Consider the following 23,565-nt stretch of genomic DNA (forward strand, 5'->3'; position numbering starts at 1 on the left):
TTTTGGAGTGGAGTGTTTTAATGAGAGATGTGCAGAACAGGGGAGGTGTTGATAGTAATGAGATAATGTGTATCCATAGAGTATGACTGGGTCGATGTCATACAGCACAATAGATTATATGAAATCAAAATGATTTCATTGTGAGCTACAGTTTATATTGTAAACAGGAATATGACAGGATGATTTATAATGTAATGAGAATATGTTCCACAGTTATTATAGAGTATCACAGTATACAGTACTGTAAGGAAATGTTATCAATGATAATGCTAATCAAACAGGTCTGTCTAGTCACCATGTAGGAACAATGAATAAGGCGCCTCAGCGACACCTCTGAAACTGCTATCTGCCATTTGAATGGTGGACAGGAAGGCTATTGTTAACCACTCCCACTTTCAGGTCACCACACCTTTGGGGTCTCTTGTATAAAAGGTGTCTCTCAAACATGTAGTTGTATTCAGAATCAGAATCATCAGAATTCTGTTATTTGGCCAAGTATATTTGCACATACAGGAAATTGACGTGGTGAGGTTTGTGCATGGAACATAAAAAACAATAGCAAATATTGACAAGAAATTTACAAAATAGCAAAATATTAACAAAATAGCAATAACAAGTTTACAAATTTACAAAATAGAACAATAAAACAATATGTTTTTGTAGGCTGTGCGAGTCTAAGTGGACTGCCTTTCATTTACCCGTATACTCGACGTACCGTACAATACTATTTTGCTTGGACAATAAACTTGTTACTTGACTAAACGCTTTTTGGAACTGCAAGACATCTTATTTCTCAAGGGTGAAATTCCATACATATATATATTCAGTACATATATCATTTGTTTATTTATTTTGCCTGAACGAATTGCAACTCAACAGAAGGCTTATGTCTGTTAAATTAATTGAACAGCTACATTGCAAGTGTCACAAAATAAAGTAATATAATTTGTACATCAATAGTTAATGCCTGACAGAAATGGTTACATTTGACAGGATATTCCAAAGCTGTACATTCCTCAAAGGAACATAGGAATCAATTGATGAGGAAACATTATACTGTAATGGTATAAGAGCAATCTGATACCAGTCTGTAATAGAGTGGCAAACTGAGTGAGCCTTTGGCCTGCATAAATCAGCCTCTGCAGCCTCCCATCAAGCTAATGAGATGACCTCACATTATGCAGTCCCTTACGCAGCCAGAGTGGACAGGTTCATGGAGTCAAAAAAAAAGAACCAGAATGCTGTGAGAGATGCACTGAATGTGCTAGTACTCCTCTGTGGCCAGTGTCCCATTGCATGGCTGGATCACTATTTACCCCCAGTATTCATTTATTCATCCCTAGGATGTGAATAATGTAGGATAGTGGTAAAGAGGTTGTGTTTGTGTACGTGTGTGTGTGTGTGTGTGTGTGTGTGTGTGTGTGTGTGTGTGTGTGTGTGTGTGTGTGTGTGTGTGTGTGTGAGAGAGAGAGAGAGAGAGTGATTAGGGAGTGACCATTGTCAGATGATGTATCCTAAGATTAATTTATCCTCCAAACATCCCTCTCAGATGAATTCACTTGCTTTTCACATGAAACACTGGGCTGAATAAGATATGAATCTGCGTTTGAGAGGATTTGTGCAGTTCAACTACAGTGATTGCAGTCCCTCTCCCTTGTTCCCTAATCTACCATGCATCCCCCACCCCCTCCCCAATCACCCATCTCATCACCCTAGGGTGAAGCAGATGTACTCTGGCCAAAGCCTCTGAAGGCCATCCCAAAAAGCCCAGACTGAGGGAAAAGATAAAGAGTCATAAACACAGAGACAGACACGGAGGCAGCCCTAGTGGTTACCGACAAAGCCAGCCTTGCAGTGGTTATGTAATGGTTCCCTATGCTGTTGCCCATGCCTAGTTATAGGAGTGAGCAAGCCCATGTATTATTCAGGCCCAGGGTGCTCTCTGGGACTGTCAGGTGATGGCCCATGTGCTGATGGGGAGCTTACAGTCACAGAGCAGGTACTGTAGTGATGTAATCAACACAGCATCAGGGATGGGGATTAGTAAAAAATGTAGCATTTCCTCAGAGACACCTTGCACCTTGAGAGGCACAGTTATACCACAGTCCATACACACTCATATCAAAGAGTAAACCTTGTGTGGGAGAAGGAATACAACGAGATAAAAGGAAAATATCTCTGAAAAAAGCTAGAAAATAAAGGGATACTTTTTTGCAAAGTACTAAGAGGAGCTTAGTGAAAGGAAGAGGAACCCTGTGCAAGCTGTCTTGATGACCAGAAACAGAGGTTAAGCCAGCTAACATGTATGTCATGACAATTTCTAGGTAGCGTTTTCTTCCTGTGATCATTATACTCAGCTCAAAACACGGCAATGTTAGAAACACATGACATCTGCATGAGGAGAAGAGCAGGGATGATATGCATGTAAAAGTGGTTGATTTTTCAAGCTGATTTTTCCGGTGATATCAGATATCCTTCTGATGACAGGTTTTCAGGAGACTCATTCAGACAGTAGAAGCATGATTACTATACTGTCCTTATTAGACATACCTAGAACACAGTGTCTTCCTCTTGCTAGCAACGAGTCCTGTCTGACAGAGAGAGAGAGAAAGAGCCTGACAGAGAAAGAAAGAGAGAGAGAGAGAGAGAGAGAGAGAGAGAGAGAGAGAGAAAGAGAAAGAGACACTACTAAACAGATTTGTTTCAAAGTTAAATAAAGCCTGTGTCAATCTGTAATAATCTTCTGCTGAAGGAAGTGCCTTGTGGTGAGATAAGGGATTTAAAGCGTCTCCTCTCATCCAGCCGTTGCCTCTATTAATCTTTTCCCTCTGTAGTGTCTGGATATTTCTGAGAGGAGGCTTATGGTTTCTAAACCTAATGCCCTCCTGTTACTGTTATTATGCTTCTGTGAGACCCAAACTGTGTACTTTTATAATGACAGCTAGTGTGCCTTTTATTTTGACAAACTGTCATTGTGGCCTTAGGGGAAGAACAACAGCTGTTGGGATATTCCTCAGTTTTGCGTGTTGAGGCTTTGCAGGTGCCACACTCAATGCTCATCTTTCTTTTATATTGTCCCCAATAAGTTGTGTAGAAAACAGATATTAAACAGTGAGTCACTGCTGCAGGCCCTGCACCAGGGGAAGGTAACTACAATTGCCCTCAGGACTTCAACGTTGTTCGGATTGACTATTGAAGACTGTTTTGTTTGTCTGTATTTTGTTTTTGATTGGTGAGTGTTTCATATTTTATGGAAACATAATTTTTTTGAGTGGGACTTTCTGCACGTTGGAATTTTACTTCTTCTCTCTGCTGCACATGTGTACACGGACTACATCTCCACACATGGAGGATGACGGCGCCATACAATATTGGCTGCAAACTTCAACGTCTTGTTGCCTGAGGACTTCACCAGCAATGACAATGAAAGATTTGAGCTGTGGGCTCGTTGGTTCTGTGTTGTGAGGTTGCAGATATGGATAAAGCACAAATGGCCAACACTCTTCCATGTTGTTTGGCTAGAGCTGCATTCAGGTACTGGAATACTCTGTCAGATGTAGTGAAAAATTATTCGGATGAGACATGCACGCAGTTGTGATCTGTGTTTAGACTACAACTGGAATTATATACGAAACATTCAGAGTCAATTAGCCTGGGGAAATTGTGGAGGTAAATCAAACCACAGCATGGAGATTATGGAATGAATGATTATAGAATGAATGAATTAACAGGATTATCCTCTGAGGTTCATTTATTTGATGGCCTTCATTATTTTTCTGAAACAAACAAAATGCTAAAGTGGATTACAGTGTAGCAAAGTGACTTTTCAAAAATCTAATGTCTTCAGAGGGGGATTCTGTCATAATATTAGTTGGTTTGGAGTGTCTGCAAAGTGTTTTGGACATATTTCCCGAATTAATGGGTCTCTGTGGGGCCCATAATATGACTACCCAGTATCTAAGGGAGCAAAAATATGTTGCTAAAAACTGTCTGGGCTAATCAACTACAGGACCAAACCAGGAAAACATTTTCTATTTGGTGGAGCAAAAAAAAATGCATCCCTTTAAATTGGTTTCACTTTCCCTATGGAAATTAGTTCTCTGGCAATTTGTCATTAATAAATTCAGGCATGTGTAAATCTCCATAAAAATGTAAATGTAATTTCTGGGAAATGAAAACCATGAACTAAGGCAGGGATGTCAAAGATACAGTCCAATCAGGAATTGTGCCAAAAAAAGGATAGATCAAATTTGAAATGGGAAGATAACAATTAAGTTGCATCAGAAAGCATTGCTTGCATAATGTCTTCTCCATTTTATGTCATGTTTTAATCCCTACCACCCCTTCCTCTGATTGGAGGACATAAAAAAAAAAGTTACACTCCTACTTACAGCTATTGTACTTAGGTAGGGTACCTTAGGTAGGGAAAAAATTCAAAATATACACTATTCAGTATATCTGTCTGTAGTTTCTTATTATTTACAATGTATATTGGTGAATTAATTATTCATTTTATTTTTAGTTTCAACCTTCAGATGCCTACATATGAACCCATCTTGAAAATAAAGCATTGGCATCTGGCTTGATGCTCTCCTCTGGCAGCCGGCTGTGTTTATTACTAACCATGCAGCATCTGGTTTATCATCTTCCACTACTCATCTAATGGCATAAGTAATGAGGATGGAGGAAGATTACAGACGGGAGATAGAAGGAGGTTTTACTGTACTGTGCTGTTTAATAAACAGTTTATTTTCACAGTGCGGTATGTTCTAAGAGGATTTTATAAACTGTAAAAGATTGATGATCTACTGAACTGTATGTTGAATTCACCCAATTACAGTTTGCAGTTTATCTTGGGTATGTCAACAATGTGCTCTTGCTGATCCCTGCATTGAACAGTGATACTGTTAGCTGTTTGTTAGACATAGTGTAATCTCTGATATAAACAAATAGAAATTAATGAGACTGTAAGTGAGGAGGAACAGAGAACAGTGTGACAGCCAAATGTGCATGTGTATGAGAACAAGGTGCAGAAAGAACCGTGAACTACTATATCATACCCCTTCTGAAATGGTTATAGATTATAATCCCTTCCTGTGCTGGATGTAAACATGTTTGCTATCATCATCACAGGTTAAGACAAAAGTGAAAGGGGAGCAAAATACAACATGCAGGCACGAGGACGCATCAATTGTCTCTGCCAATAGACTGATGTTCTGTCTGTATGACACTAGCATACATTTAGCCCTGTGGTATCATTCAATAAGTTGAATTTGTAAATATCCCCACAATCCTCCAAACCTACATATTATACTACTCTAGGACCAAAGTTGCATATTATATACCCAGTGTACTACAGAGTGAGTAACCTGTTGACATGGCACGTCATCACAGTAGTTTGTGTTCTACGTCAGCTAGCTACATCACAGTAGCTTGTGTGTCGCTCTACCTTCAGTATGAAGATTGTCGGTTGCCGCAGTGCGATGTTGGGCCTCCATGGGGCCCCTGTGACTCAGTCAAGGGCGCCTTGTTACACTCATCTACCGGAAGCTATCAAAGACAAATGAAAGTCACCCCTGCATTTGTTGATGAGGGTCAGCAGTGCTTGCAGTGTCTATTTTGAGATAGATGCCCACAAACCACACTCAAATAGTGCTTCACCAGTGGGCCCACTAAGATAAGTGTCAACCATTTAAACACAAAGAGAGACACAAATCACCTCATATGCAAAGCTGGGTGATACACTCAAGATATTTGCTGTATTTAATTGAGGCAATGACAATTATGGATTGGATTATTATGGATTGTTTTCACTCTGTGATATTAAAAGAAATAGCTCCTGGGGGGGCTATGATGTTCAGAAAATGGCATGTGTTTTATTAGATACATCTAGTGAATCACTTGGCTAGGGTGCACAATTATGCTCAGGACAAGCATGTTCAAAACACACACTTTATGTGAATACACATATGAAATACCCTTCATATTGAAATACCCTTATTTGTCATACAGCACTGCAGACATTCATGCATATTATACATTATTATTTATGTACACTCTATATATCACTTATGTACACTCATGCAGACATAATTCTGTACATGAATACACATACATTCAGTGCATATTACGTAATAAAAAGCAGTTAAGTCTTGATACTTGGTTTTGTGGAAGATTGTGATAATTGTTCATCTGATTATTAATGCTATATTCATACTTTAAATTAATAATAGGACATATTGGATACTGATCATTTAACCTTTATACACACATATGAACTCTTGACTTGAGACTCATGTCGAACTTCTCCTGAGTGCTATGTGGTTTACTGTTGCAATAACACATTCCTGAGCATATGGAGAGGTTAAAAGTTACATTCCCTCAGTATATACAGAGAGATTGAAAGGTCACATCTGGTTTAAAGACTGAGAGGGGAAAGTGGGAACAAAGAGGTGATCTGGATATAAAAAGTCTGCCCACAGAGGGATATCTTTGAATTTTTCTCTGCCCTGTGTCGTGTGTAGAGTATCTCTCTCTGTGCATTGATTTCGGTGTATTGAAAAGTTCCTGTCAACTTGGTATGATAAATGAGCTCAAAATTAACTTTGGTTTCTTGATTACTGAATATGTAGAATGCTAAATTGTGACTAACCAAGAAGAACTCAAGTTTGGAGGTTTTTCCTCCACAGTTTCATCTTCCCTCCTGTTCAACAATACACAATCATACACACAATCAAAACACGTACTGTGCTTCAGTGTGTGTGCATCTCTGGGCAGACGGTGCCCTTAGGAACATTAGCACTCTGTGAGTATGTGCTGAAGATGACACTGCCAACAGAGAGTGCTAATTGTGTGTTTTTTTGTTCCAGGGCATGACTCCTGGTGGTTGTAAGACAATCACCAACCATATTCCAAGACTAACCACTGATGGCATCTGTCAATAAGGCATCTGAGCACATGGAGCATGAACTACCTGACAATGTATATCTGTACACAAATGTCTACTATATCCACTGTCTACAAATACAGTGGATATAGGCTTAAAGTCATTCAGTAGTTACATCCAGGTCATGCATACCTTAATGTTACATGATATCATACCACATGGTCAATTACATAAGAAGAGTTAATTTGGTTTATAAAGTGCACTGATCTCTTGATTCAACCATTGGCTTTACCATAATAATAATAATAATAATAAGTGAGACAACAATTAAAATGTTTGTATCGTTATATGACTATACAAAGACTGGAATCTTATTTTTTTTTAGGAATTTTGTACTACTGTGTTTTTTCAATGGTACATCTGCAGTAACACCCTGGAGGAAAGCAACAAAAAGCTTGTCTAAAAGGAATCATTTCATAATATATTCAACTCAACGTTCCCTGACTGCTTGGAGACCCCTTCTCAATGGAGACTTCTTTCTGTGGATTTGGTTAACATGAGCCTAGGCTCCCCTCTCCCTGGACATGTCTATTTTAAGCTGCTGCCCTTTTCCAAACTCATTGCAGCGAGGCTTATTTGAATAATAATGATCATGATCGTGATAAGAACCGCTGAAATGTTCAAGGTTGAAAAATGATGCCTCCGATCCTATCTTTTTTGTGAACCAATGAGTACAGTATAATCTCCTCCATCTGGTGAGGTGCATTTACATTATTTAACATTACCCATTATCAAACAACAGAAGAATGTCTGCAGATACAACTAGGAGAGTTATCCAGCTAAATATAGTATCTGACTCAGATCATGCATTGACATATAATCCACATATTATTTCTGCTGCTAATGTTAAGCAGGGAGCGCTCCTCTTTCTCTCTCTCTCCCTCTCTCTCTCTCTCTCTCTCTCTTTCTCGTACTACAACACATAGAGGACTTGTAGACATGTAGTTCAAAACATTATTTTCCTCTAGCCTTGTCTATTTGTATCTCTAGCCTCATTCACATCTCGGTGCATTTCAGGAGTGTCTGGAATTTCTATCTGTGATTTGTCCACTTGCCACTAATACTTTAAAATAATTATATTTCTGCTTGACTGAGTAAAATTTAGCAATGGTTAATGGTTCACATTACCAGTTATGGTCTTGTAACAAACAATTTGACATGATTGTGTTTTTGTCATATTGTGTCAATGCATTCCTGACACATATCATGTCAAAACCAGCTGTTGTTGTGTATGTTGTGTATAATCCTGTTTTATGTTTGTGAAGGTTTCGCTGTTAGTTCAGAAATCTAAGAGCTCCCCCTACTGCTGAGCCATGATTTCACAGTAGGGTGCACAGCATATACAGTATGTACTCTGGGGTTTAGTTGTTGGGAGAGAAGAAGAAGAAGAAGATGAGAGAGGAGTTACAGGAAGCTGATTTGTATTCATCTTAAGTTGGACATGGAAAAGTTACCTTAACAACATTCCCGTATTGTGTAGTTTTTCCACCATCTCCAAAATCCCAGTGTGTGTATATCACAGGGTCAGTCTGCTGAACTCACCCCTTAACCTATTTATAGAGATATTTAAAAGATGATTTTGTCATGATTTTTGACCAGCTCACGAGGCCCCAAATGGCCAATCCAGATATCAACCACCAGTGTGTGTGGTGTGTGTGTGTGTGTGTGTGTGTGTGTGTGTGTGTGTGTGTGTGTGTGTGTGTGTGTGTGTGTGGTGTGTGTGTGTGTGTGTGTGTGTGTGTGTGTGTGTGTGTGTATGTGAGTGTGTGTGTGTGTGTGTGTGTGTGTGTGTGTGTATGTGAGTGAGTGTGTGTGTGTGTGTGTGTGTGTGTGTGTGTGTGTGTGTGTGTGTGTGTGCATGTGTGTGTGCGTGTGTGCGTGGGTGGATGCTTTCATTTGTGTGTGTGTATGTGTGTGTCTTTATACAGGACATCAGTCGTTTCCTTCCTTTCAGCCACTGAGGTTGTTGCACTTTGTTATCTCCAGGAGGAGAGTGGGAGTCTGAGGTCTGGGTTGCCATGGAAACCATTGTATTTGCCTCCTCTGTGATTGGTGCTGCTAGAGTGAGCAAGTATAGTAGTAGTCTATTGGCCAGGAGAAAGTTAATCTATGGTTCAGAGTTGTTTAAATAGCCACTACTAACTTCAGTTAAGTTTAACAAAAAAACAATGGGAGTTTATTTGGGAACGAAAACAAAGTTCAACATTTCAACATTTGAGGTCGAATCACCCCGAAGTAACTTCCAACCAAGTCAGAGAGTTAATTTGAGGTGATTTGACACAAATGTAGACTCTTTTTTTCCCTATCACTCCCATTGTTTTTTTGTTAGTGGTTTCTAAAGTAAGTAGCAGAAGTTAATAGTGGCTACTCTGGACCATGGATTACAGTTTTTTCTGGTCCATAGACTACTTTCAAGGTAAGGAACCATCTAACTATTGTAAAATAGTGAACTATCCCTTTAACCCATATTCATTAATTGACCAATGATAGGAATCCAAGGTTCATGACTTAATCAGCGTATGCTTCACCATAGTTATATCCCTAGAGGGCGTACTCCCCTTACTGAACTGTGATAATATGGGGAGTGCTATGTAGTCAACTTTCTTCATCCTCTGTCATTTGAGCAGGTGTTAATCCAATGTTGGTGAATTACAGCTACATGCTGTGCTGGAGTGTCTGTTTGTGTAATGTCAACACAGCTCTAGTATCTAGGGCATTTATTGACACCAGTAGATGGCGTCATGCCACTGAAAGCCATTTACAATTACAATAAATAAACCTTTTGAAGAAGGAGACCTTGCAATTGGCTAAAACCTTCTCACCTCATGCTGTCAAAAATGCAATGAATGGGAAAGATAGCATGTGGCTTCTCTAGCAATATAAGTCTATGGTTTTCACAGGTCCTGGGCAAAGGCGCAGCACTTCATTTGGTGAAAGGGCCCCCTTGTGAACACAGCCGCTATTAACAATTCTAGGGGGAGGAATGTGCAATAATAAGCATTTACACAAAGCATCCTGGGACAAATGTTCATGGGGTTAGTAATGGGGACTGAATCCAAAAATAATGTTTTGGTTTTTTTAATGTTTTTTGCTTAAAAATGTTGAATTTTTCTCCTTTTGTTAACCCTTGGTCAAACCATTTAACATAATTGGAATTTTGCATCAAATAATTCCAATTAAATTAATCTGTAAGATTTCTCAAACATCAATGCGATTTAAAATCTAATCCTTTAAATAAATATACATTTTTATTCTGTGACATTTGAGTTATTTCATATCTTCAACCCTAATCCAGTACTGTCTCTAGTATTGTCACTGTCAGGGTGAATTGCAGACAGAGGCCTACCTTTATTTACCCCATAGCCCTTTGACAATTATCTTAGAGACTTTTATCTCTTTGATCATTGTTTACCTGTTTGCAATTGAAGTGCATTACACACATACAGGTACATTATCTGGGAGCATCACAATAGTTCTGTACTGTCACTTTAGCTCTCAGGTATTAGAACCCAATGATGCCACAACAGAGCACCTGTCTAGAGACATCATGGTAAACAAAAACAGTCCTACTGTGTGAAATAAAGACATAGTCCAATTGAATGTGTATGAGGGCTTTTATACATGTTAATCTCAGCTCATTAACATTAACCATTGTTGTTCTTTCTCCTAGCAAATCAATAATCCATCCTCGTGAGACGGCTTTTGCAGGATTGTGGTGAATGAGATCCTGGCAAGCCATAAGGAGATAGACAATAAATTAGAGCCGTTGAGTCCAAGAGAGAAGGTGATTTGGTGTACCAATTGTTCCGCATTTTTCTCCTCATCAGGAAGACCTGGCATGACCTTTACTGAAGCTGCCAGAGTTCTGGGAAGTGAATATAGAGAAAGGGAGCTGTCTATCCAGGGGGAGCCTGTGGCTGTGAGACACTAAGACCCAGTGGAGAGCAGAGAGGCTGGGTGCTGCCTGCCTGCTTGCCTGCCTGCTCTGCAGTTGCCCTTAGCGCGTGCCGGAGCCAGCACATGTGTGTGTGTGTGTGTGTGAGTGTGTGAGTGTATGTGTGTGTGTGCCTTAGTGCATCAGAAGCAGGAAGACGAGAGGTGCCCGCCGTCCTGTTCTCTTTTTGTTCTTCCTTCCATTCTGCTCCTGCTCTGCCTTGGCCACCTGGACTGGAGACCTGGCCAGAAGATAACTGAGGGGGAGAGGTGTGTGTGTGTGTGTGTGTGTGTGTGTGTGTGTGTGTGTGTGTGTGTGTGTGTGTGTGTGTGTGTTTGTGTGTGTGTGTGTGTGTGTGTGTGTGTGTGTGTGTGTGTGTGTGTGTGTATGTGTGTGTGTGTGGGTGTGCGTTTGTATTTGTGGGAGTAGGGGGGTCAGGGGAGGTGGGAAGACAAGGAGATGAAAGGACCAGGTGAGGAAGAGACACAGGAGCGCCTCTCTCTCTCTCTCTCTTTCTCTCTCTCTCTCTCTCTCTCTCTCTCTCCCTCTCTCTCTTTATCTATCTATCTATCTCCCTCTCTCTCTCTGACGTGGAGTGTGTGTGTGTGTGTGTGTGTGTGTGTTTGTGAAAGAGCGAAACTGGTCCACTTCCTCAGCAGACTGTGAACCTGAGCAGGAGGGAGCAGCCTTCTCCAGACTAAGGTATGTCCTCTTTCCATTCTGACCAATATTCACAGATACCACATTTACATTTGACTATAGGCACCACTGTCTGTCATCAAATCTGTGACACAGCATTAGAATATTAGATAGTCTACGTCCACTGCATGCTACAGTCTGTTTACTGGAAGGGGGTCAGGTTTAGAGGAAGAAAATAGGACACACAGTGAGGATAGATCGGACATAGGGGGTTGAGATGAGGGCAAGGTGTTGAACAAGGCAGTCATAGCTGAGGATCCATCCATATGGGGCAGTACATAAAGGTTATGGGCCTCTACTTTCAGTCCCTAGAGTTTACTGTTCTGTCTTATCTCCCTGATACTGTATTTGTTGTAGCTACATTAGATCTATCATATGATGAAAACGGTCTTATTCATTTGCTGCTCAAAAGACTAATTTTTTCCTTTGCAGTAAACACAGAGTCATGTGCGTATGATAGGGTCATATGTTTCTCAATTGGCAGCATCCGAGATTCCGACATGGCCTGAATTTCTTGTTTCACGTGAATTGTTGTGAGCTCCTGGACAGTGAGGTAGTGTTTCAAGCTATTTTAACTGACTCTTTTCTAAGTCTGATCTTATTAAATGGGAAACTGTGAAATGCAAGAAATGCAGCAAGCTTTTTTCTATATTACATATCCTGTTGGTTTTTGCACTTTTGGACATTGAAGGGGCTTTTTAACAAAATTGTGTTTCTAAAATTAGAAAGTGCTTTGTTGCACAGGTGGAGGGGGGTGGAAGAGAAACCAGTGAGGTGGAGAAGCCAAACTGTTCTCTATATGGAATGTGGAAACTTTGTGGAGTCTAACCTTCAAGAGTACTGTACACCCTTCATTAAATGTTACCTCAGAGCTCTGTGAGAGGGTCCCTGCTCCGAATGACTTTGAAAATTGACTTAAATTGGTCACCAGGCCACCTCAGTTGTATCCCAGCATTGCTTATCTACTTGACATGCAAATGACACGGAATTAGGATGGGGTCAGGATATATCCTTGCTGTGAATAATGGATTGACATGATGTTAGAAAGATTGGCTGGTCAGCAGAACATTTTGGTTTCACTATTTTATGAATGTTGTTTCTCAGTATGACATTGCAGTAGATGAACTGGATCAGCGTTCATATCTGTACACAGAAACGCCTGTTGAGATGGACCTGTGCACTAGGGCATGGTGCTGACTGGTCCAGTGAGTGGACCCAGATTCTGTCTGTTTCATTATAAAGAATAATTTAACTTTAAGTGGATGTCAAAGGAGGTAACACTTGCATGATGGTCCCTCCTTAGTATAACAAGGTTGAGAAGCCCTGGACCCTAAAGAGAAATAAACCACTTAATGCTGATTGGACTGAGCATCTTTTGGGGCATTTGACTATATCACTACTTCACTACATCACAGCTAAAACATTGTTTATTGTTTTTTTATTGGGTTGAAGGTTGCTTTGACCCTATGACCTATTTAACAAAGACCTCTGGGTAAAATCAGAGCTTTGTCGGGCTGGAAAAGAACAGGCGCAACAATGTGCTCGTCACACTTATGAAATGGAAAAATTGCACATGCAGATGTAATGTGTATGGAAATGTACCAAAAGCCTGTGCAGTTGTTCCATGACTGTGACAGTGTGCGGGGTTGTGGCCAGGTGAGGTTGTGACAGCAAACACAGAACAGAGCCTCCTGATTACGCTGTTGTTAATGGGAAGCACATGCACACAGAGGCCTGGAGCTAAGACACCATTCCCCCCCTAGCATCAGACCATATTCCAGTATAGCCGCTCCCTTACTCCATGCTATACTTCTGATAGTATCCCTAACTACCTGAAATAACATACTGTACAGTAGTTTGTATTTATAAACATTGATTTTCACTTTGATTGCAGATATGGCTCTACAATTGCATATACTGTAGATAAAGTTTGAATGCACAAAACCCCCATATATGCTGTATCTTTGCCATCACTCAGTAATCTCCTTCATCAGATCAAGGTGATAAATAATATCATATTTTGTCTATTTTTACTCTTCAAGACATGTTTACATTTTAATCTCCATAATTGTAAACCATGAAATCAGTAATTCAGCCAACAGAGTGTCGCAGCTGACAAATTCTCCCTACAGTTAGCAATTTCTGACTCTGGTAAAAGAGACATATGGTCGGCTTCGTGCTTTTAGCTTTTCCCTGCGGGGTTGGGTGTCCTGAAAACACACATTTGATGATGCAGATGTCAAAGATGTGGTAAATTAAGAACTGGGATGTACATGAAGTCTGTGGCATACTTGGAAACACAAGAGTGAAATGGGTTAGCGCCCATGCACCAAATGAAGACCACTGTGATGGCAATAACACCATCTTAAACAATTACATAAAAGAGTTTAAATGCTTCTGTCTATATTTCACAGTGATAACTGACAGGAGAGGATACTGTATTTTGACCTTGAATTGTGCTTGGGAAGGTCCCTATCTTTGATTTATCTGTAGGCTCTTTTGATACAGCTTCTGAATGTTTGAATGAAATGATTAGAAGAAGGTCAGATAGTGATGTGAATGGCATTCAAAGCTTTATTAGATGATTTCATGAAGCAAACTGGAACTATTCATGTTTATGCAGAGATGATTTTAAAGGTTTCGTCCATGACATAATTCATTAGAGCTGTTTTGAAATCTGCTTCTTGTTTGCTTTTGACCAATAATGTTTCTCCTTTGTTTCAGAGTCCAATCTCTCCAACAAGAAGCCTCTTGGGAGCTTTGAGATAAACAACAATACTTATATACTCATGTAATCAAACAAAGCCTCCTGCACTGTACCATTCCAGAGCCTAGGGTATCCTGAAGCCCATCCATAGTCCAGAGGTCCACCAGGGTCATGACCTGTCCTGCACCGGCTGCTCCGACAGACAGCACTACCTGAGCCCTCATTCCTCAGTCCCACCCTACGACAGGGGAGGATGGGTAATGGGCCCGTGAGAGTCAGTGGCCTCTCTCATCCCATGCTCTCATGGAGCCTCCTGAAATGCCCAGTCCTCTGTGGAATGCCTCCCTCTCCGGCCCCCCCTGGCTCCCAGCCTCACTGCACCCCAATGGCTCTAACGTGAGCCGGACCAATGGCGAGGCACTCACCCAGTCCCTGGCCCTGTGTGCCATGCTCCTCATGGATGTGCTGGCTGTGGTGGGGAATCTGGCCGTCATGGCTGTCATTACCAAGACACCACAGCTACGCAAGTTTGCCTTTGTGTTCCACCTGTGTCTGGTGGACCTGCTGGCAGCCCTGGTGCTGATGCCCCTGGGCATGCTCTCTGACCGGGTCCTGGTGGATGAGGCCCTGTGCCGGAGCTACCTCTGCCTGAGTGTGTGTCTGGTCAGTGCTGCCATCCTCTCTATCTCTGCAATCAACGTGGAACGCTACTACTACATTGTCCACCCCATGCGCCATGAAGTCAAGATGACTGTGGGGGTGGTAGTGTCAGTGCTGGTTGGGATATGGGTCAAAGCCATCGTTATGTCTGCCCTCCCGCTCCTGGGCTGGGTGCTCCAGGGGGACGTGGGGGTAGGGGGTCCTATCCAAACCCCTGGGCAGAGACGCTGTTCCCTGCACTGGACTGGAGGGGGAGCCACGCGCCTGGTGTTCATGGTCTTCTTCACCGCCATCTACTTCCTGTGCCCTGTGCTCATCATCCTGGTGGTGTACTGCAACATGTTCAAGGTGGCGAGGGTGGCTGCCATGCAACACGGCCCCCTGCCCACCTGGATGGACACGCCCCGGCAGCGCTCAGAGTCGCTAAGCAGCCACTCCACCATGGTGGCCAGCCTGGGGGGGGCCCGTATCACCACCCAGAGGACCTTCAGTGGAGGGAAGGCTGCGGTGGTCTTAGTGGCAGTGGGGGGGCAGTTCCTGTGCTGCTGGCTCCCCTACTTCTCCTTCCATCTCTACTCGGCTCTGGTGTCTACCTCTCCTGCCTCTCTGGCCCAGCTGGAGGAAGTGGTCACATGGATCGGCTACTTTTGCTTTACGTCCAACCCCTTCTTCTATGGCTGTCTAAACAGGCAGATCCGTGAAGAGCTGGGCCGGCACCTGGCCTGTCTCTTCAAGCGGGCAGGGCCGGGCGAGGGGGAGCAGCTGCCCAGCCGGGAGGCCTCCATTGAGGAGAACTTCATGCAGTTCCTCCAGGGCACTGGGTGCAATCTGGAGCCCCGGAACTCCCACAGCAGAGCCAGCCCAGAGGATGAAGAGCAGGACCCTCCTCAGGACTCTGCAGTCCAACACAACACACCTGCTGACTTCCACATCCCTGGACAGATTATCGAGGAGACCTCAGAATTCATAGAGCAGCAGCACCTGAACAATGACCTCAACCTATCGGACAATTTCTGCAGGACCGTGCCTGAGCTTTAGCAATTCATATATAGATATGATGTTTTGCTATCTGTTATTCTACCTGGCACTTGATTTTATCCACTTTTGCAAAGGTTCAATTAAGGAACATACCTCTAAATATTAAGACAATGCTTTTAAGATAAAGCCACAGTGGAACACCGTTGGTATCTTCTTTGAAGAATTCAGGTTAAGCTCTATGTGCACTGCACTCCTCTGTTGCTGGAATCAGGGTTCTTTACAGGAGAAGAGGAATTATGACATATGGCACACATTATTTAACGACCAAACCATTACATATATGCTGCCAATCTATCTCTCACACATCTCGTCAGAATCAATTTCTCTTTTGAGATGCTATTGGATTTTCATTTTGGAGAGTGTGGGAGAATATCCCATCTATTTGCACTTGACAATCTTTGTTTTAATGTGGAAAAGTCTTCTTATTGGCACAATTCATAATTATTTTTCAGGTCTAGATGAACCCCAAGACAATCGGTTATACACACTATTATTTGGCTGGTGAGAAAACAAATTATTAGAACAACATCTGTTTCAGACATTGTACCCTTCTACTTGGCCACTGGGGTCTCTTACCACTGTTTTATTTTGCCTCTTAGCTCCTCATTGCAAGACAAACCTTATAAAGGACTTACAGAAATACAAACATAACATCGGTGACATATGGTCAATTGCAGTTAGATGTCATAGTGTGAGAAGAGATAAGCAGTAGTATTTATTCCAATCCCAACCGCCTCCTAATGCAACCAAGAAATTAATGCAAATTTAGCTTGTTTTCCTCAGGAGACATGAAAGAATATTCAGCACCATTTTTAACTGCCTCTCAGTTTGAAATATTCATTGTGTTAACAGGATGACTTCACAGCTGGTGCTAATGGTATTTAAAGTAAACAGGCTCACACACATGAGTGTATTTTTTGACTTCATCCTGAATACATTATTACCATATTGTATTTATTTATAGATTTTTGACATAGGAATGGTGATGCAGATTTACTGAAATGATTAGGCAACAAATACTATTCAGAAAAGTTATGATATACCAAATCATGTTTCCCGTTTCTAATTTCACTGTTACATGTTTAATTTGAGATTTCTGACATTGAAGAAGTGAGACATGGAGTTTTTCTGTTCAAATGTCAACGACATTAGAAATGTTAATGTTGAAGTAAGGGCTCCCATAGGGACAGATTTAAACGATTATGTCCAATCACCATTCTCCACCACTGCTCCTGCTGTTTACAGGTAAACCTTGGCCAAATGCCTTACAAAGGAACAGTCTGATTGCTGTTGTGTTTAGCCATAAACAACCCTGGGTTGTTGTGGCTACACAACACACTGGTGTGACCATGCTTACACAAGGCAAGGTTTGCTTTTGCCCTCTTTCAGCAACAAACTGGAAATGTCTCCTTTCTCTGATCTCAGATGGAATAAAAACAACTTCCACACAGACATCTCAAAGATAGATATTGCAAACAAAATAACCAGGTCAAAACCTCTTCTCCCTTCTTTGTCCCTCTTGTATCTCTCTCTCTCTCTCTCTCTCTCTTTTATTTTCTTTATCTGTTCAATTTCTCATACCAGACTTAGTCCATTGGCATGATCACAAGACGGAAAACCCAAGGCACTCTGGGAAGTTTTAGATGTGGTGGTTAGATGTGGTGGAAGTTAAAGAAAAAAGGATTCTTTGTCACGAAGGCATAACGTTCCTAATTTTATTGAGTAATGACTTCAGTGCTGACTGTTGTTTTTCAATTTGGCTGTTTATATCATCTTGTTGAGATGAGAAAAAGACGTTTCTTTTTCGTCAAAAGATGGGTTGGTGAGGCGATTCGCAAATTAGTGAAAATGTGATTAAAAATAAGTAGAACAAATGCCATAATCTTGATCAAGTGCAACATTGAGGAACTGTAATGCCATCCCAAGCGAAAAAATAAATACTTACTTCAGTATACTTAAGTATTATATTTCTAGTATACTTGAGTTTAAATATACTTAAGTATATTAAAGGATACAAAAATGACTAATATTAAATTGTATTTAAACTGTGTTTAATATACAAACATTTTAAATTATGTAGGTTTTGAGCATATTAAGTATACTTGAAATATGTTAAATTCTTATTTAAGGATACTTATAACAGATTATCTGAAATGTACTTTCAACACAATTAGAATGTAATCTAAGTCATATTTAAAGCAACTGTCAAATAGTAGGAAGTAGTAGACGTGTGTTAATAATGTGTCACTGGCATAATTCTGTGTTTTCTAAAAGTATACTTCAATTAGATTACATTTTACATCTTACATTTTAGACATTTAGCAGACGCCTTTATCCAAAGCGACTTACAACAACAAGTACATTTGTCTAAGTAAGTGAATCATCTATACATCAGTCATCATAAGAAAAACAAATCTATGCTAGGACCAGGGGCCATTTGCAGTTTTTTTAATTTAAAGTAGATAAACTGTACAGGGTAGTGGGGATGAAGAGGTCTTTAGGAGGGACAGTCAAGATGTAGCCTGAAGAGATGGGTCTTCAGTCTACGGCGGAAGATAGGTAGTGACTCTGCAGACCTGACAGCAGTGGGAAGCTCATTCCACCAGCGGGGCGCCAGGACAGAGAAAAGCCGTGACCGAATAGCGCGACTGCTGCATCCACGTAGAGACGGCGGTGCCAGACAGCCAGCCGAGGTGGAAGAGCGGAGTGATCGGGCAGGGGTCCCTGACCATTGCTTGCAAGTAGGGATGGGCTGTTCCCTTTAGGCGATTAAAAATACATTGTTATTTATGTTATTTCTAATTGTAATATTCAACCTTTATTAATGCATTAAGTTCCATTGGAGTTGAGGGGGACATGCCATGTTACCATGTAACTCTTGCAGCAGGTCAAATGCCATTCAAGGAGGCCCCTAGGCTTCTGACTTCATACACATAATTGAGGGATAACAGGAATCTACAAAAGTATACAAAACTGAAGGGTAGCACTGTTAATACATAATCCAATCTCAAAATGACCATTGAATCCAATATATAAACAAACTAAGTGTTATTGTTAACAAACACAAATATATTTATATTAACATTAGTATATTAACATTATATTCTAAATATATTTCATTTCACATGTTTTTATTGTGATTTTTTCCAGGATATTCTACAAATGTTTTTGTTCAAAGCTGTTGTTGAGATGGTTTACTCATGGCGCAAGACGACCAAGATATCTACTTGCCAAAACTTTTTTCGTCACAGTAGTTGACTGACAGCCCATCTAGCCAATCAATGTTACAGCTGCTTGCTAGCTAGTACTAGCTACCCGTTCAACAATATCCCATTTCACAGATAATTTACTCTACTCACTAAAATCGTAGCATACCTGAAATTGACTGGTAGAGTATTCTTATTCAGAGAAAATCTGTGTTCAAATCTGCCGACATCTAGCAGCAGGGATATGCAGTGTATGGTAACAATCGCTAGCTATTAGCTTAGCTAGCTGTTGAAGTCTAATGTCTACACGCAACCCTATTTACAGTCGAGGCGGGCACACTTCACCATTGCCTTGAACATGTTGTAATTCCTGATGTCAGAAGTCACAGCTATTTACAATGCTATAAAATATAAAAATAAGTGGCGCACTTCGAAGCATAATATCTTCGAGTGTCATTATTTCGGAGACAACTTAGAGAAGCTTACCCTTTGAAAATCAAGTATTACAATTAAAAAGGAATTAGGGCATTATTATGAGTGTCATTTAGTGATTTCCATTTCAGTACGACTTTAACGATATGACAATAAAGTATACTTTTTGTCAGTATACTGTCGTCCATATTTAAGAACATGACAATAAACTATACTTTTTGTAAGTATACTAAAGTACAGATTCAATTACATGACAATAAACTATGCTTTTTGTAAGTATACTAAAGTACAATTTAAGGAAATTAAATTAAAGTATACTTTGAGTAGGTACACACGTCAGTTTAGTGTGTTTAGACTTTAGTGTGATTTACGTATAGAGAAACATGAATATAAGCATATTAATTAATCCTTTAATATATTTTAGTATACTAAAAAAGTATACTTTTTTACGCTTGGGATTGCTCTGTCAGTAAATCTTCAGACACTATTGGAACCTGTGAATTTTCACTTCACATAGCATACTGTAGCATAACTCCCTGTTACCAGATCATTTTTTAGCTCATATTTTAACAGGTTAATTGACTGACAACATTTTGTCCTTTAGAGCAGCCTTGGGAAAAGTTTTAAGGGAGATTAGAGGGAATGAGTGAGCCAATAGGTTGGGATGATAAGGGGACCATTATAGAATGTGGGACAGATTGGGAATGTAGCCAGGTAGCTGGGGTTACCACCTCTACACTTGCTATTAGCCAAGTTTTCAGTTCAATATCTCCTTTGTGCAATGACACCTTTTTCTGGGCAATGTCCTCAGTCACTTTCCTTGAGCATTAGGGTCTCCATAGACCAGAGGTATGAGTGCCCCCTACTGGCTCTACTAATCCAATGATCAACCAGGCTCTCCTGCTTAGCTTCAGACACAATTAAGCAGTGGGATGCAGGGTGGTATTGCTGGTGCATACAGGATGAAGACACTTGAAGAAACAAAGCAGATGTGATCAAAAGCTAACTGTTTTACTTTCAGAACTTAACTCATAGTCTCACAACCCATCAATTACAGTATCTCTTAGGAGGACCTGAAAAATATAAGGACATAATGAAAAAACATTATTGAGAAAAAATGTCAGGATTAATCATGTCAGGATTAATTATACTTCAAAGGACATTCTTCACAGACCCTTATGAGACAAGTCAGTCGCCCTGTAATGGAAGACTACGTAAGAATACACACTGTTGTACTACATCACGTTTCAGACTGGAGTAGGTCATTTTAGACCATATTATAGACACTAGGGGCCTACAGAACCCCATTGTGGATGTACAGGTTCCATTTTGGGACATCCCCTGTCCTTCCACGAATCAACCCTTGGTTCTTCTTTAACACTCCCCCCCCAACCATTTTCCGTCAGGTTTAAGTTCTGTTAATTTTTCACCCATTTCATTAATTGGTCAAGTTGTGAACTGACAGTCATTTGGAAGGAGAGATGAGGATCAATAGAGTTTACCCTAGAATAGATACTGTACATAAATGTTAATAACATTGGTTATTGTTAAAGTGGTTCATTAAGATCCATTCATGGTAACACTTAAAGTTACCTTTGTACTGTACCTGTGTGGTAACACTGTACAGTAATTACTGTAGAAACAACATTGTATTAACATGAGTTGAGTGTTTTTTTTCATTACTCAAGTGGAATAAGGAGCTTCTCTAAATCCACTTGTGTAATTACGCAAACTGCTCAATTGCATTACTGTGCAAATACTAATGCACTATGTAACAGCATACAATGTTGTTATTAGAGTAGAGAGTTACTACACAGGTATATGGACACCTTAATGTAAAGTGTGACCAGATATGGCGTATACTGTATTAATTACTTTGTATTCAATAAAAATGTTTTTACCTAGGATAAAATTACTGTTGGTTTGATACTTTATTGTTTTCTTTCTCTTTTGAGATTCCTGTATTGGTTACACATCAAAAGCATTGATTAAAGAAATAGCTACAAGATTAACCTCAGTGTCCTTTATCCACTGTATATTTGACCAAGAAAGATTATTTGAAAAAATGCTCATTAACGCCCCACTCTGTGATTTCTGCTTACCAGGGCGCCAACAAAATGCAAGCATAGGCGCAAATACATTTTCACAAGCAAATAGCAGGTGCACGTAAGCACTACTGGCAAGCGTTCATGTGAGTGTATGTGTACATGCGTACATGTGTATTTGTATATGGTGTTATTGGCAGGAGGTGTTGTGTGTGAAGGTCTCTCTCATGGGATGGGTGAAATGAAGCGAAAGAGAGGTGACATTTGAAGCAGGCAGCACCGATAGGCTCATTATGAATGAGTGTCAGTGGGGGGCGGGGGATTGTGGGGAAAGCTGCAGAGCTCGATAACCTAACCCCCACCGTGCTGATCTGTCTCTCTGGCCTAAACCTCTGCTTGAGGTGTCACATAATGGAATACAGGTCTTATTTACATGCATGTTAAGAAATCTTGCATTTGCTGCAACTGTATCAGATATGTCGTTGTCCTTTTCTTCACATTCTCTCTCTCTCCATTAGTCCATCCTTCTCTCCTTTTCCCACTCTAATTTGCTTACACTCTCCTGTGCTGATGTTTTACTGATGGAGTGATTCATAGTTTTGATGTTCAGCTGGAGAGGGAGCCTCCTGGAGTGTGGTAGAGCAGTTCAAACAGTCTGACCTTTCTGCTGGTTTTTAACTGAAGAATGAAAGTGCTGGGAGGCTTCTGTCTCAGTGGAGGGGGCTGTGGGTAGGAGTAGGAAGGTAGGACATCTCATACAGTACTGCTGGATTGCAGTATTAGATTAGGGACAACCACTGTAAATGTATCCTCATTTTAATGTTGTCGCTGGATGAGGGCCATATAACTGACCACATTGCACTTTGGCAAAACATTATTATTTATTTTTTTACTGTATATGTGTGTCAAAAATCATTGTCCAGTGTTGTCTTTTTTGCTTCACTGAAGTCTCCCTCACTGGAACTGGGTGAATGCATTCAACATGGCTTTCTCACTTATTTCCAAATTCTCTGAGATTCACTGTTTCCATGGCAACTCGTTGCCAATGACATTTCTGAGGGAGTGGGATAGGATGAGAAAGAGGATACTGATAAACCCCTCACTCAACTTCTGTACAAAGGACAAGTCAGTCTCTCTTGTTGCCATATTCTGAAGTATTTGCACAGTCCCAGTGACATATTCACAAATCTGTGCACATTCTCTTCAAGAGGACACAAGAAACTGATGATTCATTCAATTGTTTTTAAAACATCCAATCATACATGATGAATGAGAATAGTGAGAAATATTGTTGCCATTATTTATGCAGTTGCAATCCTTGTTTCTGCTTGTAATAATAATATACTGTATATTCATCTATATTCATCTAATGTGAATTAAATAATGTAACGCTTAAATTGTGCACTTTAACTTAATTTGGAGCGCAATAAAGATGATGATAAGATACTGATAATGGTAATTGTAAATTGGGATTAGTAATCTCTTTCCCTCGTGTGGTCCGAGTGAATTAGTGCAATGAATATAGAATTCCACTGGGAGCGCTCACACCCAAGAAAAAAGTTTGGATTTGAAATCCGAGAGCAACCAGTTCTTCTGTTTTGTTGAATAAGAAAATATGTAATAGAAACATTTTGGAGAACATTTACTTTTGCGAAACTAGCTTGATATTTTGTTTTAACTTTCTAATGATGTAAATGCTGTATTTCGAGACCTTTGACCAGATACTACTTCCCATTTACAACATCTAAATGTTGAATATATCCATTTCTAACTTTCTAAACTGATGGGGTTCAGGTTATCGGTGCAGACTACATTTCCCATCCCTCCCCAAAACGTCAATTTTCTTTTCTGCACAGTACATTCTTCTCGTGCATCAGCTGTGTGTGGTGCAGTGAGCG

At 40.5% G+C, this 23,565-nt stretch overlaps 1 protein-coding gene across 3 annotated transcripts; it reads left to right on the plus strand.

Moving 5' to 3' along the window:
* The first annotated feature begins 11,302 nt into the window (after positions 1-11,302).
* Positions 11,303-17,436, plus strand: gpr61 (G protein-coupled receptor 61). 3 transcript variants are annotated; one of them, XM_083674936.1, is made up of 3 exons: positions 11,303-11,352; positions 11,513-11,582; positions 14,304-17,436. In XM_083674936.1, exon 3 carries the CDS (start codon positions 14,590-14,592, stop codon positions 15,982-15,984), a length of 1,395 nt encoding a protein of 464 aa, XP_083531062.1. In that variant the 5' UTR covers positions 11,303-11,352; positions 11,513-11,582; positions 14,304-14,589; the 3' UTR covers positions 15,985-17,436. The 3 variants fall into 3 exon arrangements, with proteins under 3 accessions (XP_083531062.1, XP_083531061.1, XP_083531063.1); XM_083674935.1 differs by lacking the exon at positions 11,303-11,352 and having other exon boundaries at positions 11,447-11,582; XM_083674937.1 differs by lacking the exon at positions 11,303-11,352 and having other exon boundaries at positions 11,542-11,582; positions 14,408-17,436.
* Positions 17,437-23,565: the final 6,129 nt, after the last annotated feature.

Source organism: Argentina silus, assembly GCF_951799395.1.
Source record: "Argentina silus genome assembly, chromosome: 8".
Taxonomy (NCBI): Eukaryota; Metazoa; Chordata; class Actinopteri; order Argentiniformes; family Argentinidae; genus Argentina; species Argentina silus.